Source organism: Sebastes fasciatus, chromosome 14 (assembly GCF_043250625.1).
Source record: "Sebastes fasciatus isolate fSebFas1 chromosome 14, fSebFas1.pri, whole genome shotgun sequence".
NCBI lineage: Eukaryota > Metazoa > Chordata > Actinopteri > Perciformes > Sebastidae > Sebastes > Sebastes fasciatus.
This window is the reverse complement of record NC_133808.1, coordinates 12,091,611-12,117,185: the sequence shown is the minus strand read 5'-3', so window position 1 is coordinate 12,117,185 and position 25,575 is coordinate 12,091,611. Positions and strand designations below refer to the sequence as shown.

Genomic DNA, 25,575 nt, shown 5'->3' with positions numbered 1-25,575 from the left:
AGAGCAAAAATTGCAACCAATCATATTGTCGCACCATAAACCCGATGCCTGGATCTGGATCAAGCAGTGTTAATGTTCCACTTGGAGACCAGTTTTCTTATTTTGCACGTTTTTGTTACACACTCTGCTATGAACCCAAATTCAGGTCTGCAGGGTGAGTTAATCATTGCCCTCGAGTCAATGTGTTCACCAACACACACATACATGAATTCAGCAAACGGAAACTGTGCCACTTAAAACAAACATGTTCATTACACAATGAGACATTTGAAGTGTGATCTATTTTTAAGCACCAAATCTGGCCTGGCCTGGCCTGGAGCCGGAGAAGAGTCGAGCAGCCAATGACCACCATCCTGTTAGTAGATGCTGACAGATCTCACCTGTAATGTAAAGGATGTGCCACAGAAAAACAATGATAAGTATTAAAAATTTCTTTTTTTACAAGATATGATGGTCAATTTTGCTCTTACCCATGGAGAGGAAGTGACGGCAACAAATTCAGGAGCATAACAACTCATAAGCTCAAGGGGAAAAATGTGTTCCTCCCACTCCCACAAATACTTGAAAACCATCCCCGCTAAAAGCTTCTTTCACATTCATGCAACTCAAATTTGACAGCTATTGTACGTGTGAATCACAACACTTGCAAGCACGGAGGATCCAACGGCTAAACAGCAAGTTTATTTTGGTTAGGATCAGAAACACAGATCATGTCCTGAGGGTGAGATGAGTGGAGATGATATCAAAAAATCCCCTGACTTAAATATGGCAATGGTGGTTTGTGGTGTTTCGGAAGGGTAAATGAGTGGGAGAAATGGTGTGTTACAATGTTCAGTGAATAAGATTGAGGGGGGGAGCAGTTACTCTCAACAGCAGAGAGCAGCATTGACCATTCCCATGGCAAACTCCAACAACAGGGAGACCACATATTACTGCGTCTCCCTTTTCAAAAAATTCTCCAGTTGCTCAAAGAATCGTTTCTATTCAATAAAACCTAGTTTTAGTTGAAATGAAAAACAAAAGGCACAATGATTTTCAACTCATTCTTGTCTTTAATATGCACAAGAGTTGAAAGCATCAATGAGCCACCTTAAAGAGAGGAATTCAATCTAAAATTTATAAAAAGATATAAACAATCAGAGGCCAAAACGCTGTCTGTTGCTTTTCTCCTATTATTTTATTTAAAACAACTTTTCATTAGCAAGTAAAAATCTTGCAACAAACATAAGCTTGTATCCAATTCGGATACAAGGCAACGAAATTGTAAATCTTTAAAGTGGCTCGGTCTAGTCTGCTAGTTCATGACTGTACACCCTCTCTATAGTTTTTGTTCAGTAATAAACAGCTAGTCCCAAAAACAAGCCTGGGCTGTTCATAAACAACCCCACCCAATATTTAAAACCCCAGTGTGACCCCCCCCTCCCTCCTTCCCCCCTCCCCACCTGTTCTGACCCCCTCTCAGTAGTTAGCAGCCAACCAGAGGATCATCAAGTCTTCGAGACCCGGGCTAGGGTCGGGTTCAACGTTTGACACCTTGAACCCGCTCCCACACACCAACTGGGACATGGGACGGCACATTTTTAAACAGCCCGTCACCACTACGAAGAGAAAAAAAGAAAACAGCCTGTTCCAATTCATCAGCATGTCATCACAATACATATGCAAGTCAAAAATAAAAACATTGAAACAAAGAAATATTGCTTCAAAAAAAAAGAAAAAAGAAAAAAAAAGAAAACCTCCCCAGCCATCTTTGACAGTAAAGTTATCGTCCATCCAATGACTGTCAGCTGCAGCAGCTTTGTACAGGCTTTATGTAAATATATTCATTAGACGGCAAGGAGAGATACACATCACATTTTTGTACAATTATTCAAATTGAGTGATGACATGTGACCTCATCATCGAAAAAGTAGTTAGGTACTGTAATCAGGACCTGTACTCGTTATATAAGTCTAGTCTTCAATGAGTATAGGTCCCGTTCTGCAGGCAGACATCAATATGCCTTCTCAGACGTGTGCATAAGACTGAAGAAAAGTAAAAGACGTATGGAAGCTCCACAGACTCAACCAGGAGAAGATGGAAAACCTAAAAGATTTGTTTGAAGAGAGAATTTGAAAGAATTAAAACACAAGTTTAAAGGTCAGATAAGCGTTTCGGGCCGATTTTAGCTCAGTGTTTTTTTTTTTTTTAAACCCCCTCCCCCCCCCTCCCCCCCCCCTCCTTCCAGGTTTCACATTACAGGGGAGTCCCGAGCAAACACTTCACTGGATCACAGGACGTAACCGAGCTCGTGCTGCACAAGTGGATGTCCTGTAGGGGGATAAACGCTACAGCCGACATTCCTCTTCTCTCAAGTCTCTTTGCCTTCACCTTAAGGTGCTTCCTCCCGTGACAGGTGTTCGTATCCGTAAAAAACAAAAAATTCTTGTCGCTCTGCTGAATCAGAAGCAGGCGGTTAGCAGGTTTTACAGTTGTATGTGTTGAACAAAAAAAAAAAAAGTAATTATGGCATTTTCTTCACATTTTTGATGACTTTTTTTTTTTTAAACAAATGTTAATTCAACAGAGGTCACGTTAAAAAAAGTGACGTCATTGAGTCAGAAGTCCCCGTCAGTCAGTTTACCACGGAGTCCTCTTTTTGCCTGGGAGCCCTTTCACCCCTCCACCTGCTCCGGGACTCTTCTGGGAGGAGGGCAGTGGAGGGTCCGTGGTTAATCATGGCTTAGCTCTGGGATTAACTCTTTAAACTGGGTGAGAGGGTTATTGGGGGTTGGCCCGGCCATCGGGAATCTGTGTGACTAAAAGTGTGTTGATGTGTGTACTTGTATGTCAGTGTGCGTGCGCGTAGGTGAAGTAACACCAGAGGACAATCCAGGGGAGGGAAAGCACAAAAATAAACCACAAACAAACAGCAGTATTTTCTTCCCCGTTAAGTGATATGATGGCTTCTAACAAAAGTATGCACACAAATTCTAAGTGTCAAAAAAGTGTGTATAATGTGTGTGTGTATTTGTGTCTGAAAATGTGCTTGTGTTTTTTTGTCTTTGTGAAGACTCGACATTTGGCAATTAAATCTTGCCACGAAGGCTGTTTCTTCCTTCTGGTTTTATTTTTGTGTGATATTCAGAAGCACTGGCAGAGAACACGGACAACCCTCCTGATGCAGGTTGCCAGATGGTGATGGTGCCTGTTGAACGACCAGGACTCCTATACGGTGGTTGCCGTGGTTTGGTGAAGGATGACCATTAACAAAAAAAGAAAAATACCCCGCAGTGCAGAGGTGGGGTGGGTAAATCCTTCAGTGGTGACGAGTTTCCATGTTGAAGTGATGCTAAGTAAATCCTTCGGTACCAGGTTGCCAGGTTGGAGGAGAGATGGATGAATGTCTGGGGTGGTTACAGAGTACCCGTGCAGCTGGTTGAACCAAACATCCTGGCTTTTTAGAAATTGAACTCCTTCGTTTGCATGTTGGAAGCTGGATCAAAGTTGAAGGTTCCTCCTTGAGTGGTGTCGGGGATCAAGCTGGGATCCTCATCAATCTGAAAAACAAACAGGTACAGTGAGATCACAGCGGAGGAAGTGGTTGACTAAGCAGGAAAAGACTTTTAGAGGTGTAAATCGCTGGTGGTGAACTTACATCATCTCCTGAAAAGTACTGATCAATAATCTCAAAGGCTAGTTTGTAGATATCCTCATTCTCGTGCTGCTGCAGATTTTCTATCTTTTCCAAACCTGAAAAAAAAACAAGACTCGGTCAAAACAGAGTATGAGGCTGGACTGTGTATGGTCAGTCTGTGAATTTCTGACTAAACTGTTAAACAAATAGTCAGTGGTCATGTCTTTAATGTTAAATCCAGAGGTACATGTCCACTAAGTCTGGCGAGGACACTAGGGGGACACGCTGTGCCACTCAACTGGCCGTTCAAGCGGTGACGCGGAACACACCTGATTGGTCCCTGGTTTTCTGCTTGCCGATTCAAACAGGAAACAACACGGCGGCCTGCTCGTAAACATTCTGTTATTCCATCTAACAATCCACCAAAACCTACTTCTGAAAACATTTAAAGCGAGAAATAGGCGATGCCACTGCTGAATCTTGTTTAATTTTAGAACTAAATCGCCTTGTTTGACAGCTTGGTCCAAGTTTCGTGAGCCGGACGCGTCACTCTGGGCAGGCTCATTTACATAAAGGACTGTTCCCCGCTTTTACATTTTGAAAGCGCAACGGCCAATGAGGATACTCCAACACTCGGCCGACCAATCGTGTAACTTCATCACTCAGTCACTCACTCAAGTGACAGACTTTTGCATTTGTAGTGCTGGCCCTCTGCGGTCTAGCCAAATGACGAACACATTTCCTTTGTTGTTAACAACATAAGACCCTTTTACAGTTTGCAAACAATGATGACGTACACAAGTGTGTGCACTTGTGTATGCAACCAAGAAGTCTGTCAAAATACGTACTCATTTGCCAGATAAGACAACATGGAAATTATATACCAAAAAAAAAAATTGCCCCAATTTTCCACATAAACAAATACATCTTAAATTCACAAGAGGATAAAAACAAATGAAGAAAGCAGACTGAAACATTCAGCCAGCCAGACAGACCTCCACACTCCTCTATGATCTCAGCAATAGTGCTGGCTTCAATTCCTGCCATGATGAGGATATTCTTCAGGCCGTCCAGGACGACCTGCACCACCTGGGAGTCCTTCACCGACAGCAGGTTACAGAACGGAGGGATGACATTCTGCTCAACCAGGAACTCCACCTACACAAACCCACACATACACACCACATCCATACTTGATTACAACATAGGTACATGGTTAACAAGTGTGGAACACAGCCCTTTGATTTCACTCATCACCTACTTGCATCCTTCAATAACAGGGACAGTTCTGCCTCTTGAAAAAGTGTGAATTGGCGAGTTAAACATTTACTACTGAAATGAATGAATATTATATGACTGACATCCTAGGTAGGGTTTCTGCAGTTTAAATAAAAACACTTGTGCAATAAAAGAATTGAAATGAGCTCCAGGTTTCTACGTCATTGGTCCAAAAAGCCCAGCTCACCTGGTCTTTCCTCCCACTGATGGTGAGGTTGCTGATGGCCCATGCTGCCTCCTTCTGTGTACCAAAGTCACCCTGTAGAGAAACAGGCTGTCACTAAAAATGTGCACATAGCAGGTCTTTTCTACAACAGCATAACGCCGAAGCACACAGAAAATCTAGGTCGCATTTGCATTCAAGAGTTGTTTTTCTTCTCTGGCTGCAAAATATAGAATGTGTCGATGCAACTGAATCCATACAATTAACGCCAACATGTTGTGTTATACCATCTGTTGAGAAAACTGAACATAAAGATGGAGAATATAAAGCTTAAGGGATTTATTTTCTGTTCTTGCACCATGCACAAACCTTAGCCAGTTGGTGAATGATCATAGGAATCAGTCCAGCATCGATCACAGCCTGGACCTGCTGCTGATTCCCAGCTGTAATGTTGGACAGGAACCAGACTGCTTCCTGCAAACAAACCAATCGCAAATGTTCAAAACCTGCTCTATATCTTCCACACACACACACACACACACACACACGGATATTCTTCCAAACCCACGTGCATTTCTCTTCCACTACATTATCTTTTCTCATTGGGCAAGTAAACGAGGAATACAGCAGATGACTGACCTTCCCAATATTTTTTGGAATATTTATTTTTAACTCTGGTGTTACCCTCCAAATCCATACATCTTTTGCACTTGATTGTGTATATAATCTGGCTACAGCACCTTCACAATTAAATTAATGTGCTCCAGTGCAATCAGGGTAATAGACATCCACATATTAGGGATGCCACAGTGAGGAAATTCTCCCACCGGTTAAGGAACTCGTAAACCGGTGTTTACCGGTGTCGATTACACCGGACATTTTATATATGACTGGTGTGTGTGTGTGTGTGTGTGTGTGTATATATGTGTGTGTATATATATATATATATATATATATATATATATATATATATATATATATATATATATATATATATATATATATATATATATATATATAAGCCAGTGAATAAGTAAGGGAATACATTCAATAACAAACCTGCTCCAGATATATTATACTTCCTGACAGTGAAATGGATAGCTCTCATAAATGCCATGAACTTTGCCGCAGTTCGCAAGCCGCAGACACTTTACTCCCATTTCCGTATTAAGTCGTAAAAAACTGGCAGACTTACAAAAACAATAAAAAACAACAACAACATGAAGGTGAGGCTGTGATACCTTGTTGATCTTTTCTTTAGGGTGTGTGAGCAGGTTAGGGAAGTGTGAGAGGACGTCACAGTCAAGCACAACCTGTGTCTGCTCGTCTGTCCCTGTCACAATGTTACCCACCGCCCTCAGAGCTGCCGTCTGCAGTTTGAAGACAAAGATAAAAAAAACAACTTGAAGTGACGTTTGCTGATTAATTCTATGAGGGTGAAATTTTCATCTTACTGTAGACAAAAGGAAAAGACCAATGAATTCAATCAATAAAACAAAAGTCTCACCTGAACTTTGACTTCCTGATGGCTGAGGAGAGGCACAAGAAAAGGAACGACTCCAGAATCAATGACCATTTGGATCTGCTCGTTGCCCCCGTCCGTCAGATAGGACAGAGCCCACACTGTGTCTACTAGGATCTAAACATGCAGACACAAGAAGCTTGTAAGACAGCACAAATAAAAGGGATTTTTCCGTACAATATATACTTTAAAAAAATCAGTAAAAACAAAATGTCAATCACCCTTCGCTCTGATACTTACATTTATATCGGTGTGATATATTAGCACACAGAGGGCGGGCAAAATCTGTGGTGAAAGAAAAGTAGGTTGTGAGTGGGTTGAATGTAGGCGGAGGAATTGATGGATCAGATGAAGGCAAAAACAGGGCAGAGTGAAAAGACAGAAATCACAAAGAGGAATAGCTGTCAAAACCAGACTTCAAATGTCGAATAAAGAGCTTTATAGTTAGAAATTCCCCTGGGTGATGAAGCTGATTTGGCTACTGAAAAGGCACAGCAGACACTCTGTGTGACTCAGCCTGCAGTGACACAGTCAACGGCGAAGCAACACATCCATCTGTCTGGCAGATGAAGGCCTGCACACACACACACACACGCCCACCTCTTGCACAGTTTCCATAGGTGGTGGCGGATCCTTGTTGCGGCAGAGGTTAACAATGACCCAGGTGACATTGCGGAGGAAGGTGATGGGGATTGATGGGTTGATGAAAGAAAGCAGGGGCTTGACCACGCCCAGGGAGATGACATAATCCCTGCACTGTGGACCATCACCTGGGAAGGCAAGAGGCAGAGGTCAACCTAACCGTTGTTTCCAAGCTGTATATATACACACACACACACACTTCAAATAGAGGGCACTACTTACCTATAATGTTTCCTAAAGCCCATACAGCCTGTTCACATACGTTCTGGTGGGGAGAGTGTAGCAGTCGCAGGAACAGGGGCACTGCATCTGGACACACAAACATCAAGGTATCAAAAACTTGCCCAAGGTGACGGATTGTGAAACTCCAGTGATAAGCCCCGTTGCCCGGTCCCATTCAAAGCAGAATTACACAAACCCATGACTGTGTCACAACTCCCGTATATAACGGCTGCTCTAAAGCTACGTAGTAACACAATTGCAGAGGGAAAAAATGTCTATTCACTACTAAAAGATTCCTTTCTAGTAGCCAAAGTGGACATGCCCATTTAAAGCCAAACAACTAATGTACCCTCTCAGAGAATGAAAAAGAAAATAGTATGCCTTATTAAACCTCTTCTAAGGAGTGGTGAGCATGTACAGACAGTAATTGATTGATATCTTGATGACTCTCCTGTTAGTTTTGTTGCACCTCTTTAGACCGGTACAACTCAACTATTAAATTAATTGCCAACTATTTTGATAATAGATTAATCGGTTTGAAAAAATTTTAAAAGAAAAAAAGTAAAATTCTCTGATTCCAGCTTCTTAAATGTGAATATTTTCTAGTTTCTTTAGTCCTTTATGACAGTAAACTGAATATCTTTGAGTTGTGGACAAAACAAGGCATTTGAGGACGTCATCTTGAGCTTTGGGAAACACTGATCGTCATTTTTCACTATTTTCCGGCATTTTATAGACCAAACAACTAATCGATTAATCAAGAAAATAATCAACAGAATAATCGACAATGAAAATTATTGTTAGTTGCAGCCCTATCTTAGTTATTAAAGGGATGCGCTGATCCGATAATCAGTATTGGTCCGATACTGGCAAAAATCACTGGATCGAATATTGGAGGGGGATATAATCCGTTCTGATCCATTTCCGTCACATACGCTCTTCTATGTCGGCGTCTAGGTTTGGGGCTCAGTCCATCACATACACTCTTCTAAGTCGGCGTTGACAGCTCATTTTGCCGGGGATAAAGTTCCGAATGTTTTGAGTGTAGCCCCGACAGAAAACGTAATGTGTTGGTATCGGTATCAGCAGATACTCAAAGGTTGCGCTATCGGTATCAGACATTAATACGTGGTATTGAGCCATCTCTAGTTATTAATAAAGTTTTGATGAGCTCACTCAATTCCAAGAATCTCTACCCAACTTTAGCTAAACTCAAGCTAAGCTTGGGCTCGGATAGATTCCTCTACATGATGGAAGTTGGACCAATCGGAAGATGAAAACATGGCCATTATTCAGAAAAGTTTGAAGTAGATTTCTCATTTTGATGCTAAAATACATGAAATGTTCTATGTAAACGTATCAATTACATGCTGTGTACTTTGATTTAAACAATTGCATTCAATTTAGATTACTGGGTTCAATTCAAATAAAGTCAAACAATTTCATCTTTAATTTCGTTTTGAATCGGATGTTTCACTTTAATTTTGGGGTCTGTTTTTAGATAAGAGACATTCCTCACTTCCTAACTAGCCATGAGGGTAGAAACTATGATCAGCATTCATGTGATTAGCTGGCTGTTACAGAGACAGTCCTGTTGGCTTGGTTTCAAAATACGAGTGCACTGTTATCTAATAAAAACATAATCCAAAAAATTACCGACTGCCTCATTGAGTGAAAAGCAAATAAACACGCTAGCTCGGCAGATTGCAGACAGTATACAAACAGAGAGACAGAATGTGGGGTCAACTTACTGGATTTAACCACAGCCTGAGTCTGTGCTGACGTCCCAGAGGCGATGTTGGTCAGAGCCCAAGCTGCCTCGAACTGAAGAGAGGGGCTGCAAGACAACGAACACCAAACCACTTAATCATCAAGTTAAAGACATAGAGAACGCTCATTTAGTTTCCACAGTAGATTGGGAGAGAAAAGGGGAATACTAATAATGATACATTTTGATGTGAACACTTCCTGAATACTCAGCTGCCATCACATGTTTCCCAGGGCTAATTTTTATAGTTCCCTCAAGAACCTAATACCCTCGTGTGTTTTTGGCCTCCCAGCACTAAAAGGGGCTTTTAGAGCAATGTGTCTCAAGCCTATTTTAATCACAAGCCTATTGCTCATCAGGGCGTAGCAACGTTTCAATAATTACTTCCTTTAAAAAAGATTCATAATCAGTTTTACAATCTATATGAATTCCTAATGAAAACAGAGTCTGTATGGTGGATAATATATCCAACACCTGATCAGTGGACTAGATATTGTGCTGTTGGGTGTATTAGTGCGGTGATCACAAGGGAAAACTATCATGAAATCTTTTTTTTTTTTTTAAAGTGATGCAACACAAAATATTAGAAATCACACAGTCACAAGTGCTCCTCACACCACCCACCAGCCAAATGCTAGTAAATCATAGCAAAGGGTGTTAAGTGTGTCTATTTCACTGAATATTTCATCAGGCAACGAACCGTGATCTGGTTTTCCTACTGGTGTCTTAAGCTTTAGCTGGGATGTAAAAACAGTAAACGGTGTGTGGTGCCCTTTTGTGATGTAACCAGCCATTGTGGACAGAACAGTTACATTTTCTGCCTCTTATCAACATGTGAGTGGGCAAATATGCTTGCTTTATGCAAATGTATGTATATATGTATTATTGGAAATCAATTAACACAAAATAATGAAAAATATTGTCCAGAAACCCTCACAGGTACTGCATTTAGCATAACAAAATATGCTCAGATCATAACATGGCAAACTGCAGCCCAACAGGCAACAACAGCTGTCAGTGTGTCAATGTGCTGACTTGACTATGACTTGCTCCAAACTGCATGTGATTGGGTGTGTAAAGTGGGCATGTCTGTAAAGGGGAGACACATGAGTACCCATAGAACCCATTTTCATTCACATATCTTGAGGTCAGAGGTCAAGGGACCCCCTTGAAAATGGCCAGGCCAGTTTTTCCTTGCCAAAATTTAGCCTCCTTTGCAACAAGCTAGTATGACATGGTTGGTACCTATAGATTCCTTAGGTTTTGTAGTTTCATATGGTGCCAGTATCTTCACTCTAGATTTACAACTGAGCCTGGTACAACCTTTTTGTCTATTCTTGCTCACATAAAATGGTCCTCATCTTCATGCTGTACTTTGCATTGTGGGTTTGTACCTCATTATGTCATTAAGCTGAGCTGGCGTTCTGCCATAATGCTATGGCAACATAGTAGACAATTACTTTCTCTTGATGGAGGTACATGGGTCATACTGCATTGCTGCATTTGCAACTCAAAAAAATAAAAACAGAAATGTCCAATATAAGACAGTGCTCCATGTTGACATGATGCTGTTGGTTGCCATGGTAGATTCCTTACAACTTCTTCCTTACAACTTCTTCCACCCCAACTATTCATTCTCCCCCCTCAGTGAACACAAGGTCCTGGGAATTGGGGAACTCGGAGAGACAGGAATGCTGTTATATTTGGCTTGGCCTGGCCTGAGCCAACTGCCCTGCGTGCCTTCACACACTCTCACGTGTGGACACAGTGGGATACACACCCACACACACACGCATGCACATAAAGCCTCCGTTGCGGCAAAGACTTGACGTAGCAGCGTCAGTAATCCATCACAGCAGTCTGCAGTCTTAACAGCTAGAACACTCAGTTCATCGCATCACAGAGAAACAACACTGAAGGCAAACACAAACTGTTTTGGAAGCAGGCTTACTTGTCGTCCCTTTCCAGGCATTTGACTAAAATGGGTAGGATCCCAGACTTTATCAAGTCGTCGATGGGAGGGTTTCTGTCACTCGAGAGCAGTTTTCTGACAAGGAGCAGGGAGAAAAAAAATCGTCAACAACTTCATATACAAAAAAAAAAAACAGCTGGTGCCTGTATGCGTGTGTTCTGTCAGTCACTCACCTGGCTGCTTGTACAGCACTGAGCTGGATAACTGCATTATCACTGGTAGCGTTCTGCAGTGACAAGGAGTGAAGGTCATGATAAATGTTAGCACAGAATAATTATACAGTTTAGGAGCTATTGCTGGTACATTTATAACGGAACTCTTACCTGTAAGATGGCATCAAGCGTAACGTTTTGCTGAACAAAGAGAAATGGAGAGAAATATTAGCACAGTCATAGTCATAGTCTGCTAAGCATACTCCATCATCAACTCTATCAACAGCCAATTGTAGGCACCTGACTGCAAAATTGTGCAAAACAGTGCATTTCCCTCATGTCATTAGGGCGCATAGATACAAATAGGGCTGTCAAGGTTAACGTAATAATAACATGTTAACGCAAATTCGTTTTAACGTCACTCATTTCTTTAACACATTAACGCAATCGATCTTTTGGAGGTTGTAGCGGGGTCGATTTGAAAGCTAAAGTGAAGGCATCCTATGAAACTATAAAACCTAAGGAATCCACTGGTACCAACCCTTGACCTCTGACCTCAAGATATGTGAATGAAAATGGGTTCTATGGGTACCCACGAGTCTCCCCTTTACAGACATGCCCACTTTATGATAATCACATGCAGTTTTGGGCAAGTCATAGTCAAGTCAGCACACTGACAGCTGTTGTTGCCTGTTGGGCTGCAGTTTGCCATGTTATGATTATGAGCATATGTGTTATGCTAACTGCAGTACCTGTGAGGGTTTCTGGACAATATGTGTCATTGTTTTGTGTTGTTAATTGATTTCCAATAATAAATATATACATACATTTACATAAAGCAAGCATATTTGCCCACTCCTATGTTGATAAGAGTATTAAAATACTTGACAAATCTTCTTTTAATGAACATTTTGAGCAGATAAAAATGTGCGATTAATCGTGATTAAGCATGGACTGTCATGCGATTAATCACTATTAAATATTTTAAGCGATTGACAGCCCTAGTTAAAAAATAAACATTTAGTATGTCATGCTGCTCAAATATCATTTTCACAATGTAATATGTAAGGTGTGGTATGGATTCAAATTATGAACAACATTAGGCAGATGTTCTAAATACTCTTGCAGCTTAACAAACTAAAAAAACATAACTGTCCCTTGATTAACGCCACTTTACACAATATGTTAAACTCAGGTAAATGTGCTTTTTGTTCACAATTCTATATATAGAGACTTCAGCAGCTTGCCCCACTGCACCTTGATGTCTCACATGAAAATGAGTCACGCAGAATATACAAAATGCTTGGTGGCTTTTAACTGAAACGGATGAAGGAAATTACAATGAGCTGCACCCTCTTTTTACCCTGAAGTATCAAGTGACTCTGAACATTCAATAGGGCTGAAATGATATAGCATAGAAGTCCCACCCAGCTTCCAGGCTAGCTTGTTTCAGTATCAAGTGGTATATTTAATTAAGATACATCTCTCTACTACAGTACTGGCTCGGAAATTTGAAATCCTCATCATTTTAACAAGCAATGATAGCAGTAGCTTTCAATCACAGCTCCCATGAGACAGTGCTTCAGTGTCTAACACACAGAATTAACATAAAGGGACAACAATGACGTTGTTTGGAACAGCTTGGGACATGTGGTGGCACACAGTCATCCAGTTTTTTCATCAGTACTACACATTTCCTTTCTCACTGCTGCTGCGGGCCACGAATTGAGACTGCAATTTCAATTTGTGATTAAAAATGCACCGATTGGCTCACTCTGCAGGCTATTCCTCATCATGTCATTAATCTACTATAAGAATATCAACAGAAGTCAATGACTTTGGAGATAAATACATGTTGGGCAGCATATTGCTATACACCGTCGACATAGAGCATATTTCATTATGTGGAGAAACTAAGAGAGAGGGATATTGCAGTCTTAACTGCAATGTTCTGGATCTAGAAACACAGATTTTATAAACCGTATATATTTGTACATGCTATACAGTACATTTCAAGCCATTTCAAAATATTGAAATATTACAGTATGCAAACGCTGGACACTACAGCAGCATAAATATCCCACAATGCAATGCCGTAGTGGAGCTTCCAAACATATCTTACTCAACATTCTGAGTTTACCCAGTTGTCATGGAATTGCAGACGTAACACGAAATTGATCTTGGAAATTTTAAGATTTATGATTCTATGACAACTGGGAGATCTCCATCTGCGTGAGGAATGTGTGATATGATTGAAAGCTCCAGAACAGCCACTAAATAAACTACTTGGTGAGATTTTTTTTTTTTATTGTCAGCTGCTTTTTCCAAGATCAAGAGTGAACTTTCAATCTCACCTAAGGAGAAAATGACGTTTGTAACGTGGGAGGAAATCCCAGTAAAAAGACACATTTCATTCTTACTGAAGCTGTTCAGGTTTCTAGTGTGTATCGCACACGCACTTTCAATTAAATACACTGCCCACTTGATTTGAACCTCTCTGATCCGTCATCCAGACGGTCCAGTCTCACTACATCTCTCACGCCCAGGCACAGACGCACACACACCCACACTTACTCCTTTGAAGTCTGAGTCGACGTCAGAGTCCTCCAGACTCTCCTCCAGCGGGACATTTCTCTTCTTCAGTAGATGTTCGTCTCGTTTGTTCTGACAAGAGGAAAAAAAAAAAAAGACAGAAAAGCAATGAGGGGAGGAGATGAAAGTGTTCATTAATGCATTCATGAATTCTTAAAGTGCCAGTGAATCTAGGCCTACCTCAAAAACAATTCCAAAAACTTTTACTTTCTGGAATATACGTTAGAAATCCCAATCCGAAATGTCTAAGTCAGAGAAATCTGCCTGCAGGCTAGTCCACAAAGCAAACGCACACTCATCTTTGAAGGACACTGACCCATAGCTGTCTAACCCCCTCAACCCACTCTGCAACCCCCCCTCAGCAAGCACACATTCATTCAGCGTGGAAATACAAAGACACATGTACATACAACCAGGAAGAAAGACCCACACATCCCATCAATTTACATGCCATGTGAGTCAGTGGTAGGAGGAGATTCCCTTGCCCTACATTCCTGTGTATCATGCCGATGTGCGTCACTGATGACTAATCAGCTAGTGCAGTGCTTCTTGCTGCTCTGATCCAGCTAAATGGAATGTGCTAGACTTGAGACCACCTCAGTATTTCATAGCGATGACGTTCTATGTCTTAACACCCCTGGCTGTGCCAGCGATCTCCAAACGTCTGCCGGTGGCTGTACTGCTCTACGTGCTTGTTTACCAGTATTCTCAGACTTTCTCAGGAAGCACGAGTCCCTTGAGTTTTGTTTGTTAGAATTACTAGTTCAGATGGCCCTATACCAAGACATGCACGTGAATCTGTCCACCGTCTAATATGATGTTTACATGCTTTTCTTGATGGCGTCACTTTTGTGCCATGCTGGGCTGTCAAAAACACATTTTTCACATTTCAATTTCTCTCATTTTGAGGCCAGAGGGCACCTTCCTCTTCCACAACCTACATATGCCTTTCATATATTTCAGGACACTAAGAAGAAACAAGTCTGAATTATATCATAACACTCTACTAATGCAGATAAGACTCGTGGGCAAAATGTAATCGGTAATGTCAATAGATAAACCCTGCTAAAATGATCATTAAATGTGCTGTGGATATTCATACTTAGAGGACCACCACTACCCAATTTGGACTTTTAAGTGGATATAACCCTGATGAATGAGCCATACTGATGGTGTTAGTGCTGTATTTCTGTAAGTCATCATCTTCTACAAAGAAAATTCTTCACTGAGAAAAGAAGTGGTAGTTGTGATTGGTCTTCCTGTTGTCAGATATCACATTCAAACAGAAACTTAGCCCATCCAAGACGTGACTGATCGATTCATCTGTTACAAACTAGGGATTTCAAAAGAAAAGAGTCGATTCCATTCTGAAAATCTGACGGTACTTGTTTTTGTACAGCCGGGGCTCGAGACTATGGCGCCCTGTCGTGCCGGAGATGATAGAAAATGTGTTTGGGATGCAGTAAACTCACTATCGATGCGTCCCTATTTTTCCCCTGATAATCCACGGCGAACAACAAATCTGTTAAACTTTCAATGAGGCTGAAGATTTATTCCAATAATCTCAACATCTCCACAACTAGAATCCAGGTACCAAGTCTGATCTTACCGAGCAGCATCTTGAGGATCTGCTTACAGTTTATGACGATTTGACCACTAAATATTTTTAAGTTTGTTTCCAAGTAAGTTTTTATTCACAGTTCAAACCAGAGAATGCATTAGTATCAGCAAGAAATATCCCACCAGGCACTGTTGCAGCATCCACAAAGGCTGTCTCCAAGTGACACGTGCTGAAGTCTAGGCTCAACTCCTTCAGACTCTGGTGACTTGTTTGCCTACAGCAATCATGATTATACTCACAAAAATTAATATCAAACATGACTTGTATTTGCAGAGTTGGGTTTTACATTGGTAGAAAAAACTGCACAGTCTTAAATATCCCCGGCTACAAAAGCAATGTTTATTTTTCAGCTCAGTGATTGCACATGACCTGACAGAAGGATACTTGGAAAGGTGAAAAAAACAACTACCAACAGATTAAGATCCTTCTGTAGGATGCAGGCATGGTTGCATCAGAGCGCAATCAAGATAAAGTGACACCAACATAACCTCAGAGGATTCATCACAAGATGCAAAAAAACCCTGTAGAACAAGTAATTAAAAGCCAGGTTAAAGGTGCTAAATTCGAAATTCAGAGCATATCTAGTACCTCCACACGGCTCTCAATATGGCAACGGCTGCTTTATACATCCATCCACCCATGCTCGCAGCTAACGGTGCTAACCTGCTAACAATGCAAACAACGGCAACAATGCTGACACAGCTAACAGTGTTAACCCCCTTAGGTTAACACTGTACCAGAGGGTGGGTGTTACGCTTCTGCAATGATGCCATCGGTCGGGGCGGTGTTATCAACTGTAACCGGCGTATGATACAGTACATACAAGATGAATGGAAAGAGTTATGTGTGTAGGACAATGTGATGTCAAGGTGTACCGCATCATCTGTGAAACATGGCAGTGGTGTTTATACTTGGGTATGTATGAATGCCAGTGGAACCAGCTCACTGCCGACAGTTACGTGCATATGTCTGTCATGTTTGTTCAGATCAAATTTGATGCGTCAAATCTCTTTGGGCAATGGCATCATTAAGCAGCAGCAGTACAATGATCCAAAGCAATCCCCTGAACTAACATCAATCCAACTGAGCATGGGTCTCACTTACTGAAGAATAGAATGAAGGCAAATATCCCCTGAAACAAGACCCTCATCTTCAAGCTGAAAGTTACCATTTTAATCTTATAGTCCTTGTTTATTTTTAAGCACAGGGTGTAGAGTAAAGGAACCAAACTGCTTCGGCGCCCCTACTCCAGAGGACCATATTTTATTAAAGAAATAAATTATTAATTAATAATAATAATACTGTCGCTTTCACTAGTTAAAATGACAAACGTTGCCAGCGGTAAATCACATTAGCTGTCACTACTTAACATAAATTCTGTTTGTAACTTGATGGCAGACCAAAAAATAAAACTTGGTTGTTGTCTGGTGTTTGTGTGCTCTGGACGGTTTACGAGGTAGTTAAGAAGTTTCACTCTGTAACACCACTGAACAACTGCGAGTGGACTGAGTGTTTTTGTAGTCCGAACAACTCCAACAAAGTGATGCGTCTTCTATCTAGCAGATCGCTTGACGTGAATTTCACATTATCTAGTTAAACTTTCATCCATATCATATCAATAATTGAATCTTTAGATCAAATTAAAAGATTAACGGGTATCGGCAATATACAAACATTTTGCCTAAATAGCGACCTTTTCCTAAAATGCCTGCATTGCGCCATCAGAGCATCGATTGACGCGCATCACATGAGGCGTGTTATTTAAAGCTTTCAGTGCGTTCGGGTCTTGAAGGACCAAAACACCAAAATATACATCACATGCACAAACTACACATTTTACAATGCTTATTAAAAAAGTATATGCCCCCTTTGTTCATGTTTTGTTCCGACAATCAACACAGACATTAGCACTACTGTAGCTCCTCTTTCCTTTCAATTTCATCACCGTGCAGGAACAGTGGGAGTGCAGCGAATAAACAACAAACACAGTAGCCTAGTAACAAAAAACCTGCTCCTGGCCCAACTTTTGTTGCAGTTCAACATCATGCAACAAAATGTTGGCCAAATTGAATACATGCCGAGTAGAATACCTCGTAGCCTGTTTGTGCCAATTCTACTCTTTACATGTAAATCCTATAAACAATCAAATTTTTCCTTGTAAAGAGAGATAACTGGTTGCTCTGTGTATTCAACCGTAAGGCAAAACGTGTCAGGTGCTCTTGGAAAACAGGGATAGACAGGAAGGCAATCCAGGCACTCCAAAACACTAAAACAAGTGGCAACGAAGAATGCCCTGACGAAGACCTACAGTGGTCAAAACATGTTGGCTTTTTTAATGATTTAGTCACCACAATAAAGGCTTTTTAATAGATTTCCTCCCTCGTTGCCACTTGCTTTAGTATTTTAAAGTGCCTTCCTGTCTAATCTATTTTGTGACAAGCCATTTCAATAAGAAAGCTAGCCCAAAAAAGCTTTGTTTCCGTCATTAAATGACAGAAAGCGTGTAAAAATTAGAAAAATTCAACAACAGAAATGCATAAATGCTCAATAGATCCACACTGCTTTAGAAGGTGTCTGTTTATAAGGGATCTTGATTATTGATGGACCAACCAAACAGGTAATTCGGGGTGTAATTACTGACTATGGGGGGAGGAAATTACACAGGTGTGCCTCCACACAGAACAGACAGAATTATAGAAGTACAGAAGGAAACCAGAATTGCATGGCTTGCAACTGTTCTCATGACACATTCTTAGTCAGTTGCAAGAGACAGTGTAATAGTAGGTGGGGGAATCAGGCTTTGTTAAAAATCGAGCCAGTTCACTTAAGGGTCAAGCAATATTTTTGACATTAACGATGAATTAAATGGCTGGTGTTGCCTGGTGCATTGAACTTAAAAGCCCAACTCTACAGTTATTTCAGCTTTTAGCTGTTTTCTAACTATGTTGTATAGACTGTATGTTTGCCTCCCAATGGTTTTGTCTGAATTCTAAATTTTCTCAACAAGTCCAACTCCACTGGTCTAGGATTTGAGACAGATTTATAATACTTTGACTGGGTGGTGTATGTGTGTGGACAGATGTTGAATCTTTTCTCACCTTTCTCAACTCAACCGTCACCTCATTTCGATGTCTTCGCATAGTCTGTAACAAAGAAACGAAAAGAAAGACAGCAAATGAGGAGAAATTCAACCATTTATTATCGTGGAAATATACACTGTAGCCTTTTACATGGATAGCAAAATGACCTAATAAATCACAAAATACCATGAGCAAAAGATATCAAATTGAATGTTTTCCATTAGATGACACGCCACATTAATAAAACAATTTCATTTTTGGGATCTTATAACCATTTAAATTTACAAAATGTTAACAACATGGGGCACATAGATGACTGAATCCTATTAACAGAAACCACCACCAACATATTTGAAGGTAAGAGATCTATAAAACAACTAAAAAAACAGCACAAGCGAAGAAAGGCTGTCTGTTGGGTTTGCAGTTCATCCTGAACAGTTTGAGATGGTCTAAGATCTTGTGACTGTTTGAAGAGGTTCATGTTGCCTTCCTAAATAGCCTGTTACGTAATCTGGGACAGTCATAACTCAGGAGGCTGTGGAGCAAAGAGGTGTCTCCCAACCACTGCAAAACAACAATAATGCCTACTACATTGACCCATACTACATTGACCCAAACAACATTGTCCCTTAACAGAGAGCAGAACATTAAAATATAATAGTCCAGCCTGGATGTCAAGAGAAATGAATGCAGTCCAGTACACTTTAATTGGCCTGATTCTGTTGGTTGCCGTACCCAAAATATGAACTGTTCCTAAAACTAGGGATGCATAGATACCATATTGGATATCTGGCCGATACTGACTCAAATAGCTGGATCGAGTATCTGTAACAATGGGGCCGATCTATTAAATTCAATTCTATATTTATATACTTTATACATATTATACTGGAATTTGAATTTCTGTTTAAGTTTTGACCAATTTGTTGCTGCATTAAAAAGGTTTACACTTCAATTGTAATTCCTGTTCATTTTGAAGATTTGTTACCAAGTTGCTGGTGCGCATTTATTATTTGAATAATAAATAACAATTCAATAAAAAATATCAAGGTATATATTTGTTACATTTTGTTCTACAAAGTTAAGAAAGCAATGTTTAAGTCAAGCCTGATGTTGCCTTGCAAATAAAACAATGATCCCAGTAACTTCCACACAGTGAGCCATACATACAGCTTATTAATTAAACACTGGTATCGGATCAGTACTCGGTATCGGCCGACACACAAAGCCCAGGTATTGCTTTCGGTATCGGGACTGAAAAAGTTGTATATGCCAATTAAGACAAAATTGCTGGAGCCCATAGAGGCCCCACAGTACATAGTCAAAAATCATTATGAAACCAGCAATTCTACAACGCAAGAACGATATGGTATTTCAGGGTAAAGTGCTAAACCAATCTAAGGCATAAACACATTCTATATGATATCCTGGAAAACAAAAGGAGCTTATGACCTGCGGCATGTGAGACTTTACTGCTTTGCAATTCAAAGCTGTTCCTAATGATGTCAGCAATGAAGAGCAATCTGTTATGCCTGACCTAAATAAATAAAACCCGAACTGGCATGTTCTGCCCTCCTGTAGTCTGAGTCATCCGTTTAGGAAAACTCAAATTCATGCAGAGGCTCTAAAGGGGACCCGGGTCAGACATCCAAGATGCCTGAAATAGCATCAGGAATGCACTTGGCAGAGTCTGTCTGTCATAGTAGCCATGTGCTTGTCCAACTCACTCCAAGTTTCAAAACAACCACCTATGGGGTATCAATCTGTGCTTTCAGGCATTTGGAGGGAGAAACAGCACCCTGGCAGATTTTGAAGGGCCATTTTCAGACCAATCTTTGTTGGTAAACCCTTAGGCTAGGGTGACCAGGTGTCCCACTTTACGAGGGACTGCACAGCCTTTTTATCCCTTGTCCCAAGTCCCACATACTGAGACGATGTCCCACATTTTCACTGGCTCTAGTTTTCAAAAGTCAAAGCACAGCAGGACAGACGCTTTTTAAAATCTGGCTTTGATCCAATGGCTGTGAAGAAAGCAGGGAATAAGGCTGTCATCACGGCGCTGTGTTTGCTGTCAAACTGCGAACACGTGGGTCAAGTGCAGGTTAACTTGTCACCATCTTTGCTACGCTATGCCCAACGGAGAAAATTGCGAGTCACCGCAAAGTCACAAGCTATGCAGATTTGATGGAGACTTCCACAAAGAAAAGGAAGAGCAGTTAAAACAAAGACTGTGAAACTACTTATAAGTATTTATAAGCCGGAGGAAAGCGAATCTCAGAGTTTTTAGCAAAATTTGCCAGTTATTTTTTAATTTCTCAGACATGAAGCGACACAGTTCATGTTAGTCTCACAAGAAATGTGCGGCTAAAAAAAGAGATGTGCCGATCTATAGATGCATTTGGGCAAAGCATAGAGATGTTACAAGATAAGGGGCAGAATATAAATGTTTATTATTTAAGTTACATATACATTATATCAAAATTGTAGACTACCTCTCAGCCTTGGTAATGTGTCCCACATTATCCCACATAAACATACTCTTTGTCCCACATTTAGTTTGTTGGGATCTGGTCACCCTACCTTAGGCTGAGTTATGTATATAACCTAAAGTAGATATGTGTTACTTTGATGTCTTCCTTTGATCCAACATTTGTTAGCTTACTTTATTTTAGATTGTCTGAACACAGCCTTTCCCAAATGTGTTTGGTCATCGTGTCAATGGGAATTACATACAAATGTTGTCACAGATATTTATAATTAGACTAGTTAGTTGAATGATGCTGCAACACCCAGCGTATTAGGCAACCTGAAGTAAGGGGCAGAATATAAATGTTTATTATTAAAGTTACATATAAATTATATCAAAATTGTAGACTACCTCTCAGCCTTGGTAACGTGTCCCACATTATCCCACATAAACATAATCTTTGTCCCACATTTAGTTTGTTGGGATCTGGTCAACCCTACCTTAGGCTGAGTTGCTTTATGATAAATTACATACATATAATGTATATAACCTAAAGTAGATATGTCTTCCTTTGATCCAACATTGTTAGCTTACTTTATCTTAGCTTGTCTGAACACAGCCTTTGCCAAATGGTTTGGTTATCGTGTCAATTACAGACAAATGTTGTCACAGATATTATCAAAATTGTAGACTACCTCTCAGCCTTGGTAATGTGTCCCACATTATCCCACATAGACATACTCTTTGTCCCACATTTAGTTTGTTGGGATCTGGTCAACCCTACCTTAGGCTGGGTTATGTATATAACCTAAAGTAGATTACTTTGATTGTCTTCCTTTGATCCAACATTATTAGCTTACTTTATCTTAGATTGTCTTGGTTTGGTCATCGTGTCAATGGGAATTAGAGACAAATGTTGTCACAGATATTTATAATTAGACTTGTTGGTTGAATGATGCTGCAACACCCAGCAGATTCAGGCAGTAGGGTTCACAGTATACCGGTGGTGTTTTCTAGAATAAGATGGGACAGCACAGTTGTCCTTCACGTCTGCGTTACTATAGCAATGTCAACCTGAAGTATGACCATCCACACATTAGTGAGAAGACTTTATAACATTATAACCATGTTTTAATTAATACTAGCTCAACGTTATCCAACTCTCACTGACTAAACATGAATTCACTTCACATTAAACAGTCAATTCATGACCTTAAATGTTTAGTTAGCACCACATTTTGCCCATTTTTCCCATGCAAACAGCCCATAAACTAAAGGTCATCGCATGGTTACCATTCACAGCGAGCTCACAGTTTAGTGGGCTTTAGCCAGCAGCTCAGTTTAGCTGGCTGAGCTCACCTGAGCTTTAACGAGCTAGCAAGCTAACAAGGAGGGGCAATGTTTGGTTTGGTCAGGGTGGATGAGGACCAAGCATGTTAATCAACCTTAAACCAACAGTTTACTAATAATGACTAAATGTATGTGATGCTCAGAAGCTAGCCTTGGTGTTACTGAAGGTCAGCTGGCTGTGAAACACAGAGAAATGAGGAGATTAAGGAGCCGGGTTCAGGCCCAGCCTCGCTTCAGACCGGTGTCCATCCAACTAGCTAGCAGTGACAGCTACACCGCCTGCCTTTAATACTCCTAACTGTGATGTTGCTGCCTCTTTACACACATTAACTACTGAGTATTGTTAAACCACAGCATAACAAACACCGGGTGGATTCACCGGTAACAACATGAGGCCACTTTCTGATGGCGAACTCAGTTAGCTTAGCTTTAGCTAGCTTAGCTAACAGCTGCAGGTCCTCTCAGCGAGAGGCCCAGCAGACTCTCGTTTATCTCCGTTAACACTAACTATTCTTATTGACATGTTAGTGTGTGTGTATGTCAGCTCACCTCGACATCTCGTCCTTTATTTTTAAAGCTCTTGATGCGGTGGTTTTCCAAGCCGGCGTTTTCTGCCATGGCTGTTATGGGTGTTTAGCTGTTAACTCCGGCTGGTCGGGATCTCCTCTGAAGAGACGAGAGGCAGCTCCCTGTAGCTGCTGCTGCTGCTGCTGGCTCCGGAGAGAGGAGAGAGGAGGGGGGAGGAGAGGAGGACGGAACAGCAAGTAGAGGAGGGGGGAGGAGTTAACGCATATATACCTCCTGCCTGCATGGGCTGTCCCGGCTGTCCTCTGGTGTCCACCTTCCTCCTCCAACGACGCAGTAATCACCCTATTAAACACCATCCTTTTAGCCATCATTCTTTTACCTCTATCTATTTACCTATTATATTTATCTCACTTTATTTTATCTTATTCTATTTATATTTATTTTACTTTATTTTACTTTATTCTATTTATATTTATTTTACTTTAATTTATCTTATTCTTTTTAATCTTGCCTTAATTTGATTTGCACTGTGACTGACTGTCAGGGTGAAACTTTTTTAAAGTTTCCTTTTTTTATTTATTTATTTTTATTTTTTTTATTTTTATTTTTATTTTTTTTAATTAATTTTTCTATATATATATTTTTTCTTTCTTTAATTAATTTTTTTATGTCCATTTTGTTTTATCCATATTTCATTTTATTTTGTTATAAGGAAAAGGAAGAAAAAGGAAAAAAAGAAGAAAAGAAAAAGAAGGAAACAAATATATATATAAAGAATAAATAAATAAATAAAAACTCCTCAACTGGCCGGGCATGGGCCATGCTGCCTCAACACCAACTGGGCTCCTCCTCCATCTCCTCTCTCCTCCCTCCAATGCTTACCTATGGATAGAAAAGGGCATAAGCCCTGAGCTATCAAACCAAGCTCACGAATTTACGATACAATACCGATGCAGTAATAACAAATTCACCTTCCACTTATTATTTGGCCACAACAGTCTGAAAGCCATGCAAATGTTAACACATAAATACTGATTGGGTTGAAATGTCCAGCAAAAATATATTTTATGTTAAAACTGTGCTAAACAACTTTTATGTTGGTGTTTTTTCCCATACAAGAATATAGATGAATCTGAGTCCCAGGTATGTATTAAAGTTGCAGTTGGTAGAATTGGAGCAAATATGATTTAAAGGTCCCATATTATAAAAAAGTGAGATTTTCATGTTTTTTTTATAATAAAGCAGGCTTAAGTCCTATATAAATACTGTGAAAGTATCGAAACACTCAATCCACATGGAAATACACACAGCCCTATTCAGAAACTCTGCATTTGAAACAAGCTGTCAGGATTTCCGTCCATTCGTGATGTCACAAATATACAATATTTAGACCCTTGACACAATTTTAAACGTAAACATTCTAAATGTGTCCCAGTTTATTCCTGGTTGCGGTCAAGGCCTATGGAAAGGAGGCTGGGTCACGCGTCATCAACGCGTCTTGTCTTTGGGGGTACAACACATGCGTAGTAAAATCTGGCCTGCACTTGCCGAAATTGAGCCAATCGCAACGCACGACCGCAGCTTCATGTGTTATACCCCATACCCCAAGACCCATGTCTGCCCGTGACCCAGCCTCCTTTCCATAAACCTTGGTTGCAGTGTATGTGAATGTCATCAGCTGACAAGAAGTACACATGGACCCAAGCTGTTGCCTAGCAACGCAATTCTGTCTCAAATGTTTTCAGAAACATCTTGTAGTGTACTGTTTAGCTGTAAAATGAGAAAGTGTGTGACCAGGCAGCCATGTTGAGATCAGTTGAGGAAATACCAAGCACCGCCCACCAGCCGGAGCACAGCCAATAGGAACGCTCTCTCTCTCCCTCTCTCTTAAATGACCTGTGATTGGCCAATGTCCCCCATCACAGGCTAGGTTTTTTAAAAGTCTGAAAACAGAGCCATGAGAAGGTGCAGAATTGTAGTTATCTCTTTGAACACTTGAATAACAATATGCTGAAAGGTTATTATGGCATTTTTGCCCAATGATGCCAAAAATATTCTGCCTACCCCCCGGCTTTAATTAATGACAAATATATGCGTTCAAAGCACTGTTTTCATAGTCAGTTTGGTTTGGCAGCTGTCATTCATTGTCATGATTCTTTATTTGATCTCTGTTGACTGTTCTTCAGAATGTCAGTGCAACATGAAAACAACAAAAAAGCAACAGAAAGCTTTGATATAAGGTTATATGTACAATTGTAACAAATATATGGAAGACGAGGTGTGCCGGGGTCCTTCACCAAGTCAGCATCTCTAGTGATGCGGTTTTCAAAAAATGTATAACTGAACTGAAAAGACAAAGAACACTGGACTTCAGACAAAGGACATGCTCACCTTAGCACTTGATAAAATTGTCCTCGTCACGAGATGTTTTCTCCTCTTTGTATTTTATTGGGTATGTACAATTTCTTTTTATTTTCTTCTTGTGTAAACTTAATAAAGTATTACTAAAAAGTGAAAGCTGTGCAGCTCAATCGTCATTTTTGCGTACATCACGCGCAACTTATCTACAACCAAAAGACAGAACAGGACTCTGACAAAAGTA

General features: G+C 40.4%; 1 protein-coding gene across 1 annotated transcript; it reads right to left on the bottom strand.

The window, feature by feature from the left end:
* Positions 1 to 654: 654 nt before the first annotated feature.
* On the bottom strand, positions 655 to 23,193 carry kpna3 (karyopherin alpha 3 (importin alpha 4)). Its single transcript, XM_074658819.1, has 17 exons — positions 22,995 to 23,193; positions 18,647 to 18,691; positions 13,910 to 13,999; positions 11,507 to 11,536; positions 11,357 to 11,409; positions 11,163 to 11,258; positions 9,195 to 9,280; positions 7,444 to 7,530; positions 7,180 to 7,349; positions 6,820 to 6,864; positions 6,565 to 6,696; positions 6,299 to 6,427; positions 5,427 to 5,531; positions 5,082 to 5,153; positions 4,612 to 4,774; positions 3,638 to 3,732; positions 655 to 3,539 (listed from the first exon to the last, which is right to left on the bottom strand). Exons 1-17 carry the CDS (start codon positions 23,061 to 23,063, stop codon positions 3,441 to 3,443), a joined length of 1,566 nt encoding a protein of 521 aa, XP_074514920.1. The 5' UTR covers positions 23,064 to 23,193; the 3' UTR covers positions 655 to 3,440.
* Positions 23,194 to 25,575: the final 2,382 nt, after the last annotated feature.